Source organism: Cavia porcellus, unplaced genomic scaffold (assembly GCF_034190915.1).
Source record: "Cavia porcellus strain 051 isolate PalLab524CR breed Dunkin Hartley unplaced genomic scaffold, mCavPor4.1 scaffold_22, whole genome shotgun sequence".
Lineage (NCBI taxonomy): Eukaryota > Metazoa > Chordata > Mammalia > Rodentia > Caviidae > Cavia > Cavia porcellus.
In genome coordinates this window covers 24,276,843-24,297,817 of record NW_026947505.1, presented here as the reverse complement: position 1 = coordinate 24,297,817, position 20,975 = coordinate 24,276,843, and the positions used below count along the sequence as shown (strand labels likewise).

Sequence of the window (20,975 nt, the reverse complement as noted above, 5' to 3'; positions counted from 1 at the left end):
GCTGTAAGACAGAACTGCCCGCAAAGATCTTTGCCTCTAATCACCTGTTTTCTGCTATTTCCAGTCAGGAAAATAGCAGAGGGCAGGTGCCACATCTCTTTACGCGGGGTTACGAGGCCAGGGCAATTTTGCCCATGCCCCCCTTGCCCGATGCACCTGCACACTCTCTTCGCCTCACACTCTAATTAAGTTACCCCAGCTGGATCATTCACTGCTTTTACACCTAAACTACCATTCCCAGCTGGCAGAGCCTGAGCTCTCAGCGCACCGGATTTCCTGTTAAACGTCACTTCCGGTTTGGTGCTTCCCACCAATGACCTGTGTGCGAAGGCGGGTTAGACTTTCTGAGGCTCCTCCCCTGCCGGGTGGTTTTGAACCTCCGTGTAAGGGCCTGGTGAGGCCGGCAGCCTCCACGGGCTTCATGGCGGCGTCCAGGAAACTCAGCGCTCTTCGACTCCCGCCGTTGCCCACCATTCGAGAAATCATTAAGTTATTCAAACTACAAGCAGTGAAGCAGCTGTCCCAGAATTTTCTCCTGGATTTGAGGCTGACAGGTGGATGTGTGGTCAGGGTACCCCAATTCTCCCCGGGCGTCCCAGGGGGCGTGGGCCGGGGTCTCCCGCGGACAGGTATTCAAGCCCGGGCGTAGGCGTCCAGCGGGCGTTTGGTCAGATTCTTCTTTTTCTTACCGAAGGCTACCTCTCCCGACACATGGAAGGAATTACTTGCTCAGCGGCGTAGCATTGAGGGGCGGGTCGCCGTGGGCGGCCCCGCCCCACGCGGTGCGCTAACCACGCCGCGTGGAAGGGGTCCTGGGTCTGCAGTTGTGGCTGTGTGCGCGGGAACTTCAGGCCTTACTAAGTCAGTCAGGCTGCATGAAGTGACCACTGTGGCTTTTCATGCATTTTAAAATTACAGAATTTAGTGCAAAGATTTCCTTGATACCTTGTTTCAAAAGGGCATCCTTCAGGATTCATTATTTAAGCGTTTACTAAGTCAAAGGGGCAGATACTCATTCAGGAAGTACATATTTTGTAACCTACTATGTGCTAATGCTGGTGATACCATAAGAAAGAGAACGAGACAACCTGTTCTGGAGGGGTTTACAGGAGTTCTTTAATTTTGAGATTTTGATATATCTACTTGGCTCCTGTTGAAACCAAAAAGCATATTTCCATTAAATGATACACAGCCCACACAGAATATGTTTTATGTCTTAAACACTGAGGTGTGTTCAAAAAATATGACTTGTGTAAATTTTTTAAAAAATTATGATAGTAAGGGACATATTGCCATTCATCTCACACACACACACACACACACACACATCCCCTTTGAACACACATCATTCTTGCAACTTTATGGAGCAATTCTAGAGCTTCTCTGGTGAAAACCTTTAGTTGCAATATCCTAATTACCTCAATGCCTGATTCAATTAAAAACATTTACCTTTAATGTCATTTTGGCTTTGGAAAAGAGCCAGAAGTTCCCCTAGGTCCAAATCTAGTGAATAAACACACCCTGTAGTGTGTTTGACAGAAACTGCCATAAATATATGGTCAACAAAGGGTGATTATGACATATGGTGAATAAACATTTTAAAAGTTCTTGTAGTAAAAGACACATTGTCATGAATTTCCCCCTCAAAATGATCAAACTACTGCTGGCTTCAAATACAGCCTCTCATTCTTGGCAATGTGTCCTTTAGTACAATTTTTTTTTTTAAATTGAACCAGAGTATCTTTTGATCACCCCCTGTACAGGCTTTATTCTGCCTGTTGCAATTTTACTTTGGATAAAATAGCTTAAATTTTCTCATCTTTTAATTGGGAGAGAATTTTCAAAAGACTACAAAGACTTTTTAAAAGACTATCAACTTCTAAAATAGTTTGGTTGTAGTAACAGGACCAATGCTTTCTACAAGTTGCTAGCTGCATTTTAAATCCAAAGTATCATTCTCAGGGATGAAAATAAGGAGTTCTAGAGCCAGGCCTAGTGATACACGCCTGTAACCCCAGCACTGGGGAAGCTGAAGCTGGCAGATCCTTGCAAGTTCGAGACCACCCTGGGCTACAAAGTGATCGCAGGGCCAGCCTGAACTGCATAGGGAGACTTTGTCTCAAAAAGAAGAAAAAAAAAAAAAACAAAACAAAAAACAGTTCTAAAGAAAATTCTGCCTTTATATTTTCTCATGGAGTAAATTGCAGATTTTAGATAGTATTACCCACTCTTTCTGTGGAAAACAAAGTGAAAGAAAGTTACGGTGTATGTCAGAGTGTGAAGGACAGATGGGAGGAGAGCAAGACTAATACTCAAGCTTGGTGATTTGACATTGCATTTGATGTTCGCCTGTATTTCAGGATACTGAGAAGTGTGTAGGTGACACCAGTATTTTGTGTACTCTTAACTTCCCATCTTTAAAAATGAGAATATTTACTTTGTAAAGCTGCACTGAATTAATCATTCCTGTTTCCTGTGAGAAGCAATTGGCTTTACATTTAAAGTTGAAGTTCTTTCACTACTATTTGCTGTCCATATGATCTTGCACAATTAAAACAATAGACAAGGAAAAATTGGACTAGTTCTTAGTTAATGGGTTGTGAGGATTAGATAAAGAGAACCATAACAGATGGTCAGTGGATGTTATTCCTTTCCCATACCTGTTAAGTATCAAAACTATTTTGGGATTAAAAGACTGTGTTTGCCTTTAAGCTTACATGAGCTGGTTATCAATAACAAGCCAAACTGGCATTAGATGGTGTCAATAAACACTACTAAGAAATGCTGATACATTTTCAGAAGCTAAAATTCCACCATCCTTAGAAGCTCAGATGCTTGAATTTTAATGTCTTATTAGCAATAAGACCAGCCTACTGTATATTTTTCTCCAAGTGTGGTTAGTTGCAATGAATCATCAGTACTCTGTTTTTCTGTAACTTTAGCTTGGCTAACTTAAACTGCAGATTTAATATGCCCATATTAATGTACATGTTTGCAATTTTTTCTTAAAACACCAGTGCCAAATTTAACTTTCTGGAAATGACCAAAAATTTAAATTTCTTAGTGTTACCACCTAGAGTTTGTTGCCAGTGTAACACTGAACAACACAAAATAGCTGTCTACATGTAAAATTTAAGAGTACTTACTCTTACTGCTTTGGAGTTACTAACTAGTAATATTGGAGATTCTTAATATGAGCATAGTCTTGTTTACTCAAATACTTGATGTTCAATAACTTGGAAAACTGTTACTACATTCTTATCTGCCAAGATAGCCATATTTATCTAGCCATCTGTTAGTAATTGATTGTTTTGGTGGAAGAATAGAGAGAAAATTAAGTTTAGCTAAGTTTAAGGCAATTTTTCCCAGTAATCTTACTTTTTGTTAACTGGTAAAGTTAAACAGTGATATGATAGAATATAAATAACCACTAAATGCTGATTTAGGTTGAGAGTTAAGCTACTATATTTATACTGTATATAAAGGATTTGTTGATTGGACAGCAACTGATAAGAATTTTTTGTAGGTTATTTTCTGTTTAAAATTTCATGTGTTGAAATTTGCCAAGATCATCAAGAATGCTGAAACTTTCTTTTCTGTAGATAAAATTGTTAGGAAAGCTGGAAATCTGACAAATGCTTACGTTTATGAAGTGGGCCCTGGGCCAGGAGGCATCACAAGATCCATTCTCAATGCTAATGTTGCTGAACTTCTGGTGGTTGAAAAGGACAGTCGATTTATTCCTGGATTACAGGTGAGGTACTTACAATGTCTTTCTTAGGAAGTAGAAACCCATTTTAAGACTTAGACTATGATTCTTAAACCCAGAAATAACCAGAGATTATGCAGGTTATTCCTCCAACTGTGGATCTCCAGGCACCATACCAGGGAGTTTGGTTCCATAGGCCAGAGAGGTGTAGAAATCTGCATTTTTAGGAAGCATCTCCAGATGGTCGTTGCTTACAGCTTGAACAAACCTCGTTTACATACTGGTGCTAAACCAACTGTTTTCTTTCATTTCTCTCTCTTTCTCTTTCTCTCTTTCTCTCTTTCTCTCTCTCTCTGTCTCTGTCTCTGTCTCTCTCTGAGTCTGTCTCTCTCTCTGTGTATGTATGTAATTGTGTGAATGTGATCTCTCTTTTATTTTTTGGGGAGGATCTATTTTTGTGCATATTATAGCCTGTTCTTTCAATAGAACTAATGATTAGTATGATTTGTCAGCATGACTTTTGAGAACTTCATTTAGATTCCAGAAAACATTTTCACAAGCAAGAGATGAAGAAGACATGCTAGCCGTTCATAAAGAGAGACTAAGTTTATGCATGCTAAGTGAAAGAATGAAGTTGTACCATTGATAGATGTAGGATAAGATTTAAATGAAATGGCATATGCATCTTTTAAAACACAGGTACTATTATGAATATTATTGAAATATTGAAGGAACTAGACATATTTCCACGGATGAGAAGCCTTGAGCAAGAGTCTCTATAGATACTTACCAAAGATTTGCAGTAGAGAGAGAGGACAAGCTGTTTTTGATCCTTTCTAGGAAAGAACTAAAGCAAATAGATGGGAATTAAGGGAGGCAGAATTGAGAATTTGAAGTAAGGAAGGACTTAAGTTTTTAAAACATTGTCGAACAGTAGGACACCTTACTTCAGAGATCTTCTAAAGAGAATTCCTCATGGGGGCAATTAATGGTTTAAAGGCCTATTTGAGTCTTGTGTAATTCTCAAACTTTAAAATAGCCCTGAGCCTTTGGCTCAGATGACTGACAATTTATTATGTGACTATAATAGAAAAATAAAATTATTTACATTCTACTTTATACAAAAGGATAAATTGGTTTAAAATTAATACATTCTGATACTTATTTGTGAATGTGTTAATGGAAAAATGTTTAATTTCTGTTTGAACAGTTTAAGAAAATAGGTTTTAAAATTTAGGACTTTATGTGCATACATCTAATTTTTTTAAGAAACCTACTGATTTTTGTTTCTTGCTTCATTCAGTCTTTATGCTTCAAAGAATTCCATATTATTTCATTTTATCTAGTTTTGATAGAACTCTTTTCAGAATAGTAATTTTATTTTGAGGTTGTCACATGGTATATATTCCTTGATCAGATGTAAAGTTTAGTATTAATTTTTGTTTTAATCCTATTTTAAGAACTATGTCCCAATTGGAGGTGGAAGTGAGACTATTATTTTGGTAAAGTCGTAAGATGATCAGGAAAACCTAAATAATGCGCGATTTCCTTCAGGTTTATTCCCCTGACTGTTTCTGGACATGGGGAGTAGTACTCAGTTGATGTTTTGCAGTTTTGTGCCCTTACAGAGTTTTTAACTCAGATCTCCCCATCGGGTATATGTTTTTGTTGCTGTTTTGTTGTGTTTGGTGGTGGTGGTTTTGGTAATGGGAACTGAGCCTAGAGCCTTTGGACTGAGGTACACCTGCATCCCTTTCTTTATTTTGAGACGTGGTCTTGCATCACCGTTGCGTAGGTTAGGCTCAAAGCTTTGATTCACCAGCTTCAGCTTCCCAGACTGTTGGAATTACAGGCATGCACCATCGTACCTGACTTGTTTGCAGGTTTTTTTTTTTACTTAGGCATGAGAATGAATCAAATTTCTGTTTATATTGCTTTAATATATATATTCCCTGTCATTTGACCTAAAGATCTTCAAAGTGAGACTGTTTAAAAGAGCGCTTGCCATCAGTCTCTTCTAATCATCCACACCATCCAAGTCCCTGCCTGCAAACCCTCTGCCTTGTTTTACCTCTTTAGAGATGTCATTGGACACACTGTATGTGTGTTCTTCTCATATGGGTGTTGTGAGATTCCCCCCTCTAGCATGTAAGTACTAGGAGGGTAAAATTTGAATTGTTTTATTCCTTGCTATATCTTCTCTACATGTAACAGTACCCACCCTATGGCAGATAGTAATGTCTCACAAGAAAAATAAGAAGATTGACTGTCTCCGTAACTGTATCTATGTGATAGTTGGCTCAGTACATTGCATTGATTATCAAAGTTTTGTGCTCTTTTTTAAGTATCAAAGCTAATTTCAAGGTAAATTAGTCTACATACAATGTGTGTTTGATTTCTCATCCATTCCTGCTGTCTTCTATGTAGGAATGAACTCACCTTAAAAAGAAATGTTGAGTACTAAATTATCAAATAGGCTTCTTTTTCCTGTAAAGAATGTTTCAATAAGTAAAACTACTTTCTACTGAAGATCCTAAATTAATCATAAAACTGAGTAAAGACAGTAAGAGAGTGATCTGTTTTAAGGATTCCATTTAAGTGATTTCTAAGCTAATAGAATTACTTTTTAAAGAAAGTAATAATTTATAAAATGTCTTCTAACTGAAAGTATGTCATTTGTACCTTAATTCAGTTTTTAGGATATAATCACCTGGCAGCTCAGAGAGAAGAGAAACCAATGTTAATACAGAGATTTTACTCTCAATGTGTTGTAAAGGCAAGAAAGCTTGTCTGATAAGGAAAGCGGCGTAGTGTATGATTTTATGGTACAGACCATGAACTTTGGCATCAGACTGCATAGGTTGGCTCAGGCTGTATTACCAGTTCTGTGACTTTAGCAAGAAATTATGTCTCTCTCTGCCCCAGTTTATTCACAAAGAATAAGTGAATGCCTTACACTTAGTGAGCAAACCGTAGATTGTAGTAATCAAATTGGTATCTCCATCCCTTGGGCACTAGTGGGAATTAAGGATGGATCAGGAGACTGTTAATCTGATATGAGATATAAGAGGAAATTAATGTTCCTCCTTTGGTGCCCTGGAAAATCCCATGTACTGTCAAAATATTGGGACTTTCTCCAGCTTTTCCAGTTCCCAGTTAGACACCTAAGATTTCTTTGTCTTGGTGTTGTAATATTCTGATTTTGCATTTTTGGTTGTAATTTTCTTACAGTCTTATGGCAGAGTGGATTATTGATGCGTTGGAGGGGATAACATTTCCTGATACCTCAGGAACCCTAAAGCCTTTGTGAATTCTTCACCATTTCTAATTAAAGCAAATTTCATAAATTATGTGCTCTTCTTCAGACAGGTATTCCAGATTCTTCTTCATTTGTTTTGAAGGTTTTGTACCTCACTATCAAAAATAATAGTTGATATTTATGGAGTACTTAACCATATAATACTTTGTTTTATCGCTTTATTGAGATACAATTAAATCTCAGTAAACTATACATATTGGAAGCATTCAGAGTACTGGTTTGACATATATGTAATTGCATGAAACCATCACAATCAAGATAATGAACACCATCAGAATTACTTACATTCCTTTGTAATCTATCCCTTCTCCCTTACCTATTCCCAGAGAATTACTGATCTGCTTTCTGTCTGAAAAATTATTTTCCTTTTTTTTTAGAATTTTATACAAATGAAATTCTTCAGTAAGTTCTAGTTCTTTAGGTTCTGAGGTAGTGATATGGTAAACATTCACAAAAAAACCAAACCTTTATGAGGTGACAATACCATTTTACCTTTCCACCTGTGCATGAGAATAGCTATTCTTCATGATTGCTCACCTTTTGATACAGTCACTTTTTCATTTTAGCCATCCCAAAATGAAAGGTAGATAGTACTGTCTCATTATGTAACATTGTCTGTAATTTATTACAGTATTTCAATGGGTTGAAGGTTTATAGTAATAGTTGTCTTATGTGTGTAGTACATGAGCAGACAAAATTGATGTAAAGTGCCTGAGGCTAGAAGCCAGTAGATGATTGCTATTCTAATTATTATCTTTCCTATCATCTTATAAAGGGACATACGAAGCACTTTAGAGGTTCTGCGAAGGCACTTGTGATGGATAATCGAGGCTGTCAGTTTGGTGGGCTTTGGGGTTCTCTTGGATTGGTACAGCACACTTCCGGAGTATCTCACTGGGTCATGAAGGTGTGGCCCTGGTCTGTCTAGTCCTTGCCCTTTCTTCTTTGGCACTGTTCTTTTCTGCTTTCCAACTGATACAAACTAAGCAGCTTTTTTCCATTATGACTTTCTATTGTGTCTTTCTACTCTGATGTTGCTGCCTTTGAGCAACGTAACCATTAGTCAAAAATGAGACAAATTAAACTTTTCCTTCTTTAAATTATGGTTGTTAGGTATTGTATCTGAGTGATGGCAAAGGTGACTTATCACAGAGCTGTTTGGAAAATCCCCTTACTCTCTGTCATGACTATTGCTTACTTGAAACATGTAACTTACTTGATAAGACCATAGTTAATCATAACACAGAGACAAAATTCCACAAGGAGACAAGGTATCTTATAGCCAAAGTAATTTTATATATGTACTACTATGAATTATATGTGCAAAAATCAGTGCTACAGGCAGGCCTATTAACAGCAACAAAAAGTAAAAGTTACTATGATATCAGAAAAGCTCTGAAAACCAAATGTAAAACCAAGAAAATGTTTTGGTTCGGTAGTAAGGGATCATGCACATCTCCTTAATCATTAAGGCTGTTGCTCTGAAGGACTAGTGACCCCAAGAGACAAATTGGGTGCAATATCCTTGACTTATGAAGATTGTATAATATAGTGTCCCGGCCTGCGGGTAAGTCCAAGGAGACCTTAGAGGGGGAGTGGGGATGAAAAGGAAAGAAGAGACTCAAAGAGCGGAGACAAGACGAAGAAGTCCAAGCAAGTCTCATTTATTCAAGGAAGGAGTATCAAATATATAGGGTATTGAGGAGGAAGGAGTTGGGTTCTGAGACGTCAGCAGGTAACTTAGCAACAGTGGCAAGACGGAGGGTTATAGGTCAATTCAAATTTCCCACGTGCAGTGCGTGCGGGTTCATAAGGCAGGCTGATTCGCATAATCTCTTAATGAGCCAAACAAGCTAGGTAGGCAAGGTGCTGCTTAATTACCAAACTTAACTCTTAGAGGGAGTTAAGGTGGTGCAGCCTGCAGATATAAGGATATAAGAGGCTGCATCCTTGAGGAGACTGTGCCTGTCTTGAGTCAGGGCGCTTCTACAGGGGGCCCAACCTAGCCTTACCCGTCATTGGAAGACAGGACAGCGAGAGGCCCAGTTCCTGTCTTAGGTGGAGGTTGGCGTCCTTTGTGAGGCCCAGTTGCCCATCTCTGGCTATCCAGTTAATTGCACCAAGGCAAGAGAAATGAACAGGCAGCATGCTTTCACAAAGCATTATTATAATACAGTTTTGCAGGCTCCATGTAATTCTCTCTATCAGCCATTCAAAACCTGTGGTAATGGACCTGTAGGTTGCATTTTTATGGCATATCCACCTGTTTGCAAAAGCCAACAACTTAGTCATCATAATCCCATGAGACAGGATCCAGACTGTTGGTTCCATCATCTGAAAAACAAGAGCTGCGAAATATCTCTCAGGGGTCATTTTCATCCCTGGAGTCATCTGTAACATTATCTTCTATTTGTTGCATTTGATCTATTTGTTAACCAATCATTCTGGCAGCCATCTCGCAGATTTCATTCTTTAGAGTAAATGCATACTGATCCTCGTACCCAGATAAGGACTGGGTCTGGACCATGCCATGAGTTAGTCAGGGGGTCTCTCCATAGTACAGAAGCAAATTGCTTTTGTGTTTCAGTATGCCAAAAACAGGTGGCTGCTGATTGTCCAGCAGCATTCAGATTTAAAAAATTAAGGATGAGTAAGGCATGAGATAGAATATTTTTAGGTATCCCCCTTGTGGGGTACCATTCCTCCTTTTTTATTTTATCAACGGTGAGTTTTAGGGAGAGATGTGCCCTTTCAACTATGCCTTGGCCTTGAGGGTTATAAAGTATGATGAATATTAAGTATGATGAATATTTTATATGATGAATATTAAGATGGTGACAGAAACAGGCAAAGGCAGAACTAGCATATCCCGGACCATTATCAGTCTTTAATTGTGGGCATCCCAAAACTGATAAGGTAGTTAGCGTATGGCTAATAACATGTTTGGTAGCTTCGCCAGTCTGGGGAGAGGCATAAGTGAAACCACTAAAGGTATCTATAGTTACATGAACATATTTAAGGCTGCCAAACTCAGGAATGTGGGTGACATCCATTTGTCATAATGCATTGGGGATAAGTCCTTTAGGATTCACCCCAAAGAGTGGAACTGGGAGGTGCGTGGCACAAGAGAGGCAATTTTTTTACTACCTGTCTGGCTTGTTCTCTAGTGATCTTGTGCATAAGATGGAGAGTTTGGGCATTGAGATGGTATAATTGATGATTCTTTTGTGCTGAAGTAACATTGTCATCATGATCACTGGAGCTAACATTAGGTAAAGTACAAAGGAGAACTTGCGGTCGAGTGGCCAGGCCTGCTGCATGATTACTATTGGCCAGAGGTCCTGGTAACCCAGAGTGAGCATGTAGGTGTCCGATAAAAAAAGGGCAAGTTCTTTTTATAATGAGCGTCTGTATTTTCCCAAACAGTTCTACAGTGCTGGAGGCACTTTTGATTTGGCCAGCTGTTTCTAGCAGGGGCACAGAGTGTGCAATATAAGCGCTGTCAGTATATAAATTCACGGGCTGATTGGGAAATGCTGAAAGGGCTGCAGTGACAGCATGCAACTCTGTGATCTGGGCTGATGTACTGTTTGTTTTGAAGGATACAGTTTGGTTTTGAAAAACATAGGCTGCTGAGCCAGTTGAGGAGCCATCAGTAAATACCAACAAAGCATTTTTTAATGGTTTGAATGATGTGACCATAAGGAAGATGAATGAATGCCGATTGGCAAATTCAATAAGCTTCTCTGGGGGATAATGGTTGTCTATTAGCCCTGTACAGGAGGCAAGGATAATGGGCCAGAATTCGGTTGTTTCCTTGAGCCAATCAATCTGTTCTTTGGTATAAGGTAGTATGATAATATCTGGCTCCTTACCAAAATAACATTTTCCTTGTTTTCTTCCCAAGAGAATGAGGGTAGCAATAGCCTGATAATAGGGTTCAATGACCTTTTTAGGTGTTGCTGGCAAGTGAATCCACATTAACGGTGCTGTCTGCCAGAAGACAGCGGTTGGGGAGAGAGTGGTCCTGCATGATAAATTTCAAGGGTTTACCATAATCTATAAAAGTAATGGTTTGGGACTGAATGGCCTGCTCAACAGCATGTATTGCCTGCTTTCCTTCTGGAGAGAGTTTGCGAGGGAAGATAGGGTCAGGATTACCATGTAAGGTATATAGAGGGGTTTTAATTCACTCTTACTAATTTTTAAGTAGGGTATGAGCCACTTAATATCCCCAAGAAGTTTTTGAAAATCATTTAAAGTCTGAAGTTAATTTAGCCTCAACTGTATATTTGGAGAAGAAATCTGAGGTCCCCTCATTTGAAAACCCAAATATGTATATGGGTTGGTGAGTCGAACTTTGTCAGGGACTATCTCAAGTGCTTTATCTTGTAGGGCAGCCTGTAATGCATCATAGCACCTCAAAACACTTTTCCCATTATTTCCAGCTATCAAGATGTCATCCATATAATGAATGAGATATATTTTTGGCCAGTGGTCTCTTATAGACTGTATTGCTGAAGCAACAAAAGACTGGCATAGGGCAGAACTATTTGCCATGCCTTGTGGGAAAACCCACCATTGGAATCTTTGCATGGGTGCTCTAAAATTAATAACTGATAAACTAAAAGTAAAATGCTTTTGATCATCTGGATGTAGGGGGATAGTAAAAAAGCAACCCTTGAGATCTATGACATTAAAAGAGCCCAAAGGTATAGGATATATCTAGGAACATAAAATTCAAACCAAGAAGACAAATTCACATGATTTTGTTTCAGTCCTAATTACTTAATTAATTGTATATATTGACATCACATTAGCTTTTAGTTTAACCTCTTTGTTTTTGACATGCTAATTAGTTTTAATTATGTGAACCCCATAATTATAGAAATATCTTAGTCTTATCTCTTAAGTGTTATCATTAAATATTCTTATATAGTAAAAACGTATCCCATAGAGAACTATTTCCTTTTTAATATTTAGTATATCATGTTATCTAAGATTTATTTGGAGCTCATCAGATAAGTTTTTAGCAAATCATGGTAATTTAAAATAATTCCAAAGTATATTTACATCAGAGTTAGTTATTTTTGCTAACCTGCTGTGGCTAGCCATATCAAACTGGACAATCCTAAACAAAATGTTTATCTTCCTGCCATTGTAAGCATTTCAGCTCTTAATTCTGCCTCATTGTAAAATCTTTGCAAATTCCTTGACCCCCAAAATTTGGAGAGTGAGCTTCCAAATAACTAAATGTTATTTGGTCATTTGTTTGCTCATTCCTGTATCAGTTAGTGTTCACATGAGGAGCAGATTCAGTATAAGATATATATATCTCATTGTTTATGTAACACATAAAAAGATTTACTAGGTAGACCACCCAAAAGTCAGATGTGGAAAAATGCAAAAAGCTGTCTACACACTGGAGATCTGAAGGATCCAGTCAAAAGTAGGCCTACAGCTCTTGCAAAGTCCAGTGCAAGTCTGTCAGAAGCTGAAGGGTCTGTACTGAAAGACTGGAAGCCTAGAGATGGACATCCAAAGACAATGGTGAAGACTGGAATGCCTCATAAAAAACACAAAATGAGACTTCCTTCTTTCCTTTTTTTTCCCATCCAGGCTATAAGCCTATTGGTTGGTGCCACTCACACCAGGAAGAGTTCCCTCTTCATTAAATCCATCACGCAGACCCTACCCAGAACTATGCTAAACCAGTCAACTGTACGTTTCTTAGCAAGTTCACACCATAGTTAACTATCACAATTCCCTTGTAAGTGTATGCTTTCATTTTATTCCCCTTTTTGTGACCTAGATGCTTTCTGATGCAGCACCTGGAAAACTAAAAATTGTTCATGGAGATGTGTTGACATTTAAGGTAGAAAAATCTTTTCCAAAAAGTCTTAAAAGATCCTGGGAGGATGGTAAGTGCCATTAAGTACTTGTTTGTTTTTAATTTCCCTTTCTCATTATTTATATATATAAAATATTAATTTTATTCATTATAGATTTATTGTATTATATATTAAAAATTATCTAAACAGTTAAGTAATGTGCACTGTAATTCTTTTAACTTTTCCAGTCCCAAAATTTAAAATGTAATACTTTCTCTTATTTTTTTTTTGTCTTGTGTTTTCCAATGTTTTAAATTCTGTGTAATTAAACTTGTCATTTTGTGGTACTGTATAAATATGGGGTAAACTAGGAAGTGTTACATTTTCCAAATGATGGGAAAACGTATTCTCGTAAACCAAGCCACATGCAAGCCTATCTTTTTCTTTTGCGGTCTTTTGCACTCAGTGATCAATAGAGCCACTTCTGCATGGATACTTTTTATTGGTACCAGTTAGGAGTCAGCCTTTTGGAATCCACAGATAAATGGTATTTTGCTCATCAGAAACTCTCAGAACAAATGAAAGGGATTTGGAATCAAGTCTAGCTTCCCCTGTGTATCTCTGGCATCCTCAGGACCAAACTCCTTTAGAGCGCATTTGTAAATCTCTACCTTTCAACAAGCCTTTCAGCAAGCAACCTACAGGTTTTTGACCCGTCTGTCCTCCTGTCCCTGTCCCTGCTCCGCTCACACTGGAATCACAGTGACCTGTTTGAAACTTACCTCAGTACATTCTCCTATATTCATTTGGCTATTATCCAACTGTCTTCTGGAAGATTTCTCTATTCTTGTCTTCCTTAATACCAGGCCATCCTTCATGAGTTTCCTTTGACATTTCTAAACTTTCTGTAACTGTCATTTGCTAGTGGTGGTTTTTTGTTTTCCATCCACTTCTGTTTCCGAGGTTTTTCTTTCTGGGCATCATCTTTTTTTCTCATGCTGCAGATTGACATAGGTCACTCCATTTGTAGATTTTCACTTCACCCTATGTACTGTAGGCACTTACATCTTTTTACCCAGCCTGTATATCTTTCAAAGACATATGGCCCCTTGATAGCCATGGGCACTTTAACTTCAATATGTCCAAAGAAAATTATCTTTTCCTTTAAGCCAGTTATTTGATACCAGAAATCTGGACTTCCACTGACTGTACACTAATTAGATAGAATTTTTTTCTCAATAATTTAGAGCTCAGCTGTGAGAAAATACTGCTTTTGAAGAAGAAATAGATGAAAAAATACTCAGCCCATATAGTTTATTTTGGATACTATTAATATCCAATTTGATTTTTTTCTGAATTAAAATTATGTATGGAATTTATTGATGATATAATTCTACGTTTTTTGCCCATGCAAAACAGATCCTCCAAATGTGCACATTATTGGAAATCTGCCTTTCAGTGTGTCAACTCCACTGATTATCAAGTGGCTTGAAAACATTTCTAATCAAAATGGACCTTTCACTTACGGCAGAACTCAGATGACTTTGACTTTTCAAAAAGAAGTGGCTGAGGTAAGCTTTGACTTTTTCTGGTTATTTGATCACATGATCAGATTCTCAAACAGTGCAGCATTTTCACCCTAACTGTGTGTTCTAATACTTACTCCATTATACCAAGAAACCCAGTGACATCCTTAGGTATATGAGGATGACAGACAGCAGGACTGGAAACTTTTACGGTAGAGTGAATGTGAATGCTATGTGTAAGCCAAGAAGGAGGTGCAGTGAATGCAGGGAGGAATCAACCATAGACATGACCAGAGAAAGATAAAAGCTTTGTGTCAGCCATGCACTCATATGTGAGGTTCAGAGAGCGGTATCTGAAAATTGATCCTTTGTGCTCAATAGGATGATAAAGAATATGATTATCAACTTGAAGCTAGAAAGGGAAAATGGAAGAAGGTCTTGCTATCCAGCATGTAGACTTTGTCTTAGCCCCCGCCTTGGTGATGCCTGCTGTGCCAGCCTCCTCCTGGCAGGTATGTTTGGAGTCAGTCTCTAGGCTGGAAACCCCCTTGCTGTTTACTGTTAGCGCTCATGTTGCAGAAGTTTAAGGAGAGTGACTTAGTTACTTTTCTCTCATTGCTGAGACAAAATATCCCAAAGTTAAAAGAGGAAATACTCTAAAGTTAAAAGAGGACACCCAAAGTTAAAATAGGAAAGGTTTATTTAGCTCAGTTTGTAGAAATTTCAGTTTATAATCAGCTGGCTCCAAGGCAGGGTGGCACATGGCATGGGAGCAACAGTTCATGACGGCAGAAGACAGCAAAGGCAATGAGACAGAGAATGCAGAGACAAGATGTTTTTTGTCCCTTATTATATGCAGGCTACCTGCCCTAGGGCTGGTGCAACACAGCCTTAATCCCAGCATTGAACCTTGAATCAATCACAAACTAGATTGACTCACCTCCACAAAAGCCTGAGACTACATGAGGCTTTGGGGGCACATCCAGACACAGACCATAACAAAGGGAACTGCAAGCTCTAAGTCCACCTCACTCTGATCACATGTCCTGTCCACTCCCTAAAACCCAGGTAGTGCTGTGAATTTTTTGGTTTATTCCATTCCATAGTCTTTGATAATGTGGAATTTTATCCATATAAAAGTATACTTTTGTTTTATCTTTTTTTTGAACTTTATATTAATGAATTCAGAGAGAGATACATTCTTTTTTTTTGGAACATCTTTTTATAGGATTTGCTCATGTTACTCATAACTGTACTTTATTTATGTAACATATATACCACTCACTGATGGACTGTCATTTTTGGTCCGTTCTTCTGCTTGAAACCTAGAATTAGCTGTCATGAATGTTCTTATATCAGTTGGGACACATGGGCAAGATTTCTCTAGGGTGTGTGCATGGAAGTGGAACTGGAAAATCCTGACTCTTGCTAGACAGTGATGAATTGTTTTTGGAGGTCATTATGCATACATATATCCCCTCCATTGTGTGCATGAGTTCATTTTTCTCCATATTCTTGCTAGTACTTGGTATTGCTGAGGTTGCTTTTTTTTTAGTCTACAAGTGATGGTATATTGTGTTGTATTTGATTTTGTTTCTGGTGTTTTTGAATGACATTGAAAAGTATTTTATGTGTTTACTGGACTTTAGGTATGTGTGTACACAGCTTGCGTATCTTTCTGTGGAGCTACTTTTCTTTTGGATCCAGAGTTCTCACATATTTACCATAATAGTCCGTATTATTTAGATAAGTTGCAGATTTCCTTTTCTGCTCTTTGACATGTTGTCATTTCTTTTTACAGTGTGTCTAAAAAGTTAGACATTCTCATAAATAAGTCAGTAGATTATGATTAGTGTGTCTTGTTAAAGAAATCCTTTTATATCTTGAGATCATTTAGATATACATCTTTTCTAAAAGCTTTATGTTTTACCTTTCACATATGTATCTATAATCCTTGTGACACTGATTTTTATATATGATTGAAATACAAATGAGTTTTACCGTTTTAACATACGGATCCTGATTAGTGCCATATGTTAATAAGTCTGGCCTTCATTGGTCTCTATTAATACTTCTGCAAAAACATTGCTCTGACTAGAAAAAAATGTTGTAAAATCCAGAGGCCCAGTTTAGATCACAGAGAAGTGAATCTTCTGAAGTCTTCACATCAGATCCAGAGCCTATTAAGAAGGTGAGTTTGATCCAGTACCTATCATGTTTCATATATAGAAAGAATGCAGAAGACCAAGGAAGTTTAGAATTGTACTAGTTATAAATAAATAGAAAGCTAAATACTGTAAGGAGCAAAACAAATACAGTGGGAACATTTTTGTTTGTGAGCATTTTAATTCACAAACAGAAGTTTTGGCAAAGTTGTATTTTTGTTTGCAAATTCTACATCAGGTGGTGAACACAGCCATGGCTATAATTCTTGCACAGACATAAACCTGGCCATTTTTTCCAGGATTGTGGAATGAATTAAGTTTGTGAATCAAGGTACCATTGTAAAAGTTAATCATTTAGAGTAAAAACATTTATTATTTGGAGATCCATAATTATTTTGATAACTAAGTAAAAGACCTATTAAAAAAAATCTACACAGTCTTATTGAGAGTCCCAAAAATTCACCAAGAAAAATCAAGAGAAATATCATAGTCATGAAAGGAAAAATGATTATTGTAAGAAGCTGATTTTTTCAAATATGTACTTTTGTAGTAAAACTAATATAATTAAAATCCTTAAAGAATTTCTCTTGAGGTGTAGTGATTATGTATTTTTGGATGTGCAAGAATATGTAAGATGTTGAAAAGAAGACTGAGAGACAACTTGCTTTGTTGACATATATAGTGAGGCTTTAATAATCAAAACAGTATAGCATGAAACAAGACAAATTGATGGCCAGAGTGGAAGGTCCAGGGGTAGATAATTTGAAATGTGAAAATGGTCAAATCTAAAGTTATCAGTGAAGAAAATAATTAGTAATTGGTAGATATTTGGCTAAGTGTTACAAAAAATATTTTAGTGATTTACCTAACATAAAAATTCCAATTAATGTGTCTTCAAAGTCATGTAGTGTCTGATAGTTCTATTTGAGACTTTCTATATCTTTCCTTTCTCTCATTGTGGTCATGCTTTCCTTAGTATTTTTATACATACAGTAGGTCTAATATTTATAGTAGATGTTGTGTATGCTACTAGTGATGGAACCCAGGTCTTTGTACATGCTGTATAATTTCTGTATTACTGAATTACATCCCTAAACCCTTTAATAGTTGTTTTAAGATCCTTGCCTAGCAGTTTCATTGGCTATCTCATTTCTGTAATATTTCACTCATAGATATTTTTTCATCCTTTTTATTGTCCTATTTTTCTACTTCTGATAATTTTTTAGGAGATATCAGATATTGTGAGCACTTTTTGAATTTAATTTTTTTGAGGGCGGGAGGTTTTTTATTTTTGTTTATTTGGGGCTCTTAGATAAGTGCAGATTATTGAGGCTTTAGAATTTGTGTGATGGATCCAGAGTAGACTTAATTTGGGATTGAACCACACTAAGTTACAACCTTTCTAAGAACTCTACCCAACACATTTTGCATTTCAAGGCCTGTGAGATTTGTCACTAGCTGTTGGGAACACAAACTATTCTTTATTCTGAGTAACCTTCTCATTTTTCTTTTTCCAGCCTCCCAGGTCTCAGGGTATGGTACCTCAGGTCTGTTTAGATCAGGGCTACAGAGGACAAATCTTAGCACTGATTGTTTCACAATTTTCCCTCTTTTTCCCCCTTTCTAAGCACTGCAGGTATGTGTATATATGTGTCCATGTATGTTGTACATGCCATTTTATGAGAGAGAGAAAGAGAACGAAGTCTTTCTGCCTTGGCTTCCCCAGTCTCCAGCCCCTCTCTCCCACAGTGAGATGCCTCTGGAGCCCTTTGTACCCCTCTATGCCTGTGTTACAGCAGACTGGCTTCACCTTTCCCTTCTCTGAGACCACAGATCTGTGCTGCCTGTTGTCTGATTTGTAAAAAATGACATTTCTTATACAATATACAGCTTTACAGTTGAGAAGTCTTGGGTCTGAAGAAAGCCACTCCGTATGCATTCCTAGCACTTTGACACCAATGTGAATTTTTCCCATACCAAGCAATTCTGCAAGTCTCTGAATACCAGCTGGTCTTCTATACTTAATTAAGTTCTGACACTTTCCACCTGCAATGTCAGCTCTCACAAGTTAGTGGCTCAGTTCACAAGTAGACTGCCCTATGTCAGATGCCAGTCACAAGTTTGGGCTTCTGAGCAACCAGCTGTGAACTAAGGGATCTTATCTTCGCTTCTGCTAGTTCCATAAATTTTTAGAATGGCTCACAGAACTTGGTGAGCCTATGTTTAAATAATGAGTTTCTAGTGTCTTTCTCATGTTCAGCCCCATCCTGAGTCTGTTAGCAGCCCCACCATATGTCATCTCAATAACATGAAGTCAGGTGTGATGGAGGGGAAGGAACTTCAAGAGTAACAGAACATACCCCTCTCATCCAGGAAATCTCATAGGATTTAGGAGCTCTATGCAAGCAAACAGGAACAAAGGCCAAGTAGGTTTCTAATTATACCACATTGGTGGATTTTTTTTCAGGTGACAGGATTATTATGGTATTTGTGTTCTCATGTAACACAATAGAGATGTAAAATGCTGTACACTTTAATTCTCCTGGGGGAAATAGCAGAGGAACAGAGGCTTAGGAGGTGGAGACATGCTTTCAGTGACTCGGTGTCAGTTGTAGTTACTAATGATAGAGTTGCTGTAGCCTCACTATAGGCAATTATTTTTCTTTAACAAAGGTTGTTAGTTAAATTTTAACATGAATATTGATAAGAATTTGCATAGTCTATAATTAACGCATTTATAAACAGATACAAATGTATACCATCCTCTTTGCATTTCCCAAGGTCTATAGGATCTAAATCTAAGAATTCAGCTTATATACATTAAAGGACATATAGACAGTATTAAGTCACAGCTCATAAAATAGAATCAGACTGTCTAGCAGTAAGTGAGATCTTAATATCATCCAACTTCACTTTATACTTGGTGTCTCTGACTTGGATCAGTTTAATATCTTTCCAAAGGTTTTGAAGTAGTTGTAAGAAAAACTGTAATGCAGGTCATATGTTTTTGCTCGTTACAATGTTTAAGTTAGGATGTTGCTGGATCTGTGGCTTCTCTCTAGTTGGGTTTAGTGTCTTCTTCTGTCTCCTACCATCTCCAGAAGCCCTTACTGTTATGGGTGTATCCCCAGAAGTGAGTCACTTCTCCATCGATGATACAGTTGTTCTTGCTCCTTTTTTGAGGCTGTGTAACTTCATATATATAAAATTACTTTTTCTTGTTTTAAAAGTTACAGGAACAAAACCACTGTCCTTCCGAATTCTTTGAACACTTTACTTGTATTTGGTCACAGTCCTTTTTAAAGTTTAGGATTTGGAGGTTTCCTTTTATTGAAAAATTAAGTAGTTTGGTTTCCTGGCATTTTTTGTGAAAGTCATCTCTCCTAATAATGGACATTGAGTTTCATAGCTTTACCAATAATGTGTCACAGAAATAACAAGGCGTCTTTGAATGCCTGATAGACTGTTAACTTTTAATTGAAGACTTTTGTAGGATTTTCCTGGCCTATGACTCAAAATTTTTACTTAATGAGTTAGGATAGTTATATGTGCTGTTTAAGACCAAGTTAAGATAATGATTTACTTGTTTTCATCTCCAAAAGCTAAGCATATTTGCAGCAAATATTGAATAGTCCAGTCTCCTAATCTGTACTGGACCGACTCTCCCCTGTACTGGGTGCTTAGGGTGAAATAGACTGTTACGGATTACAAACTGGTGGTCAGTTTAACACCAGCTGAATTAAATCAGTATGGTGCTGAACGTAGATGGTCCACCTGAGAAAAGTTGCCAGCATAAATAGAGATGTGGAGAAGAGTGAGGGTTGTGGGTTTCTCTAAGTGTTTCTGTTTTGAGCCATTGGTTCTTCTGGAGGAGCTCGTCATGACTAGCTTTCCCAATGTGAGTTTGACCATTGTCATTGGAGAACCTTGGGACCTTGTTGGTGAGAGTGGCTGTTGTTCATTTTGGGAGGAGCTCTGTTCGTTATATCAAGCATCGCTTTCTGGTTCCAGAGGGGGAAGATATGTGCTGTTTAATTTCCAGGAGAAACTTGTCATGCTGGCTTTCTGGCATGTACTCAACTGTTGTTATTGTCGAAGGAGCTCGGGACCTCAGTGTCGCTGAGGATGGCTGTGATACTACTTGTCAGAGCAGCCCTGGTTCTTATTATGAGCGTGACTTCTCAGCTCCAATGTAAAACCCTCAACCTAGCAGCACAGCTCCTGCACCCAACTGGCATAGACTGTCTAGCTTCCACGATTAACTTTTGGGCCTTCCCAGCACAGATCTGTAAAAGAGACTGGTGTGAGTCCTTCTCGTGGGCTCTAAACCTCCAGTTGGACTTGTGGGAGGCATTGCCATGGGCTCTAGGTCTTCATCTGGACTCAGGTAAGACATTGCTGTGGGATCCTGAGTCTTTAGTGTTG

At 37.9% G+C, this 20,975-nt stretch overlaps 1 protein-coding gene across 2 annotated transcripts in view; it reads left to right on the top strand.

The window, feature by feature from the left end:
- Positions 1 to 345: 345 nt before the first annotated feature.
- Positions 346 to 20,975, top strand: part of Tfb1m (transcription factor B1, mitochondrial) — a 46,668-nt gene continuing 26,038 nt past the window's right edge. For both annotated transcript variants that reach the window (XM_003468493.5, XM_023564563.2), the window contains exons 1-4: positions 346 to 554; positions 3,603 to 3,754; positions 12,841 to 12,949; positions 14,279 to 14,430. In XM_003468493.5, the coding sequence (XP_003468541.2) occupies positions 422 to 554; positions 3,603 to 3,754; positions 12,841 to 12,949; positions 14,279 to 14,430 (546 nt within the window). In that variant the 5' untranslated portion in view covers positions 346 to 421. The remainder of the gene's footprint in view (positions 555 to 3,602; positions 3,755 to 12,840; positions 12,950 to 14,278; positions 14,431 to 20,975) is intronic.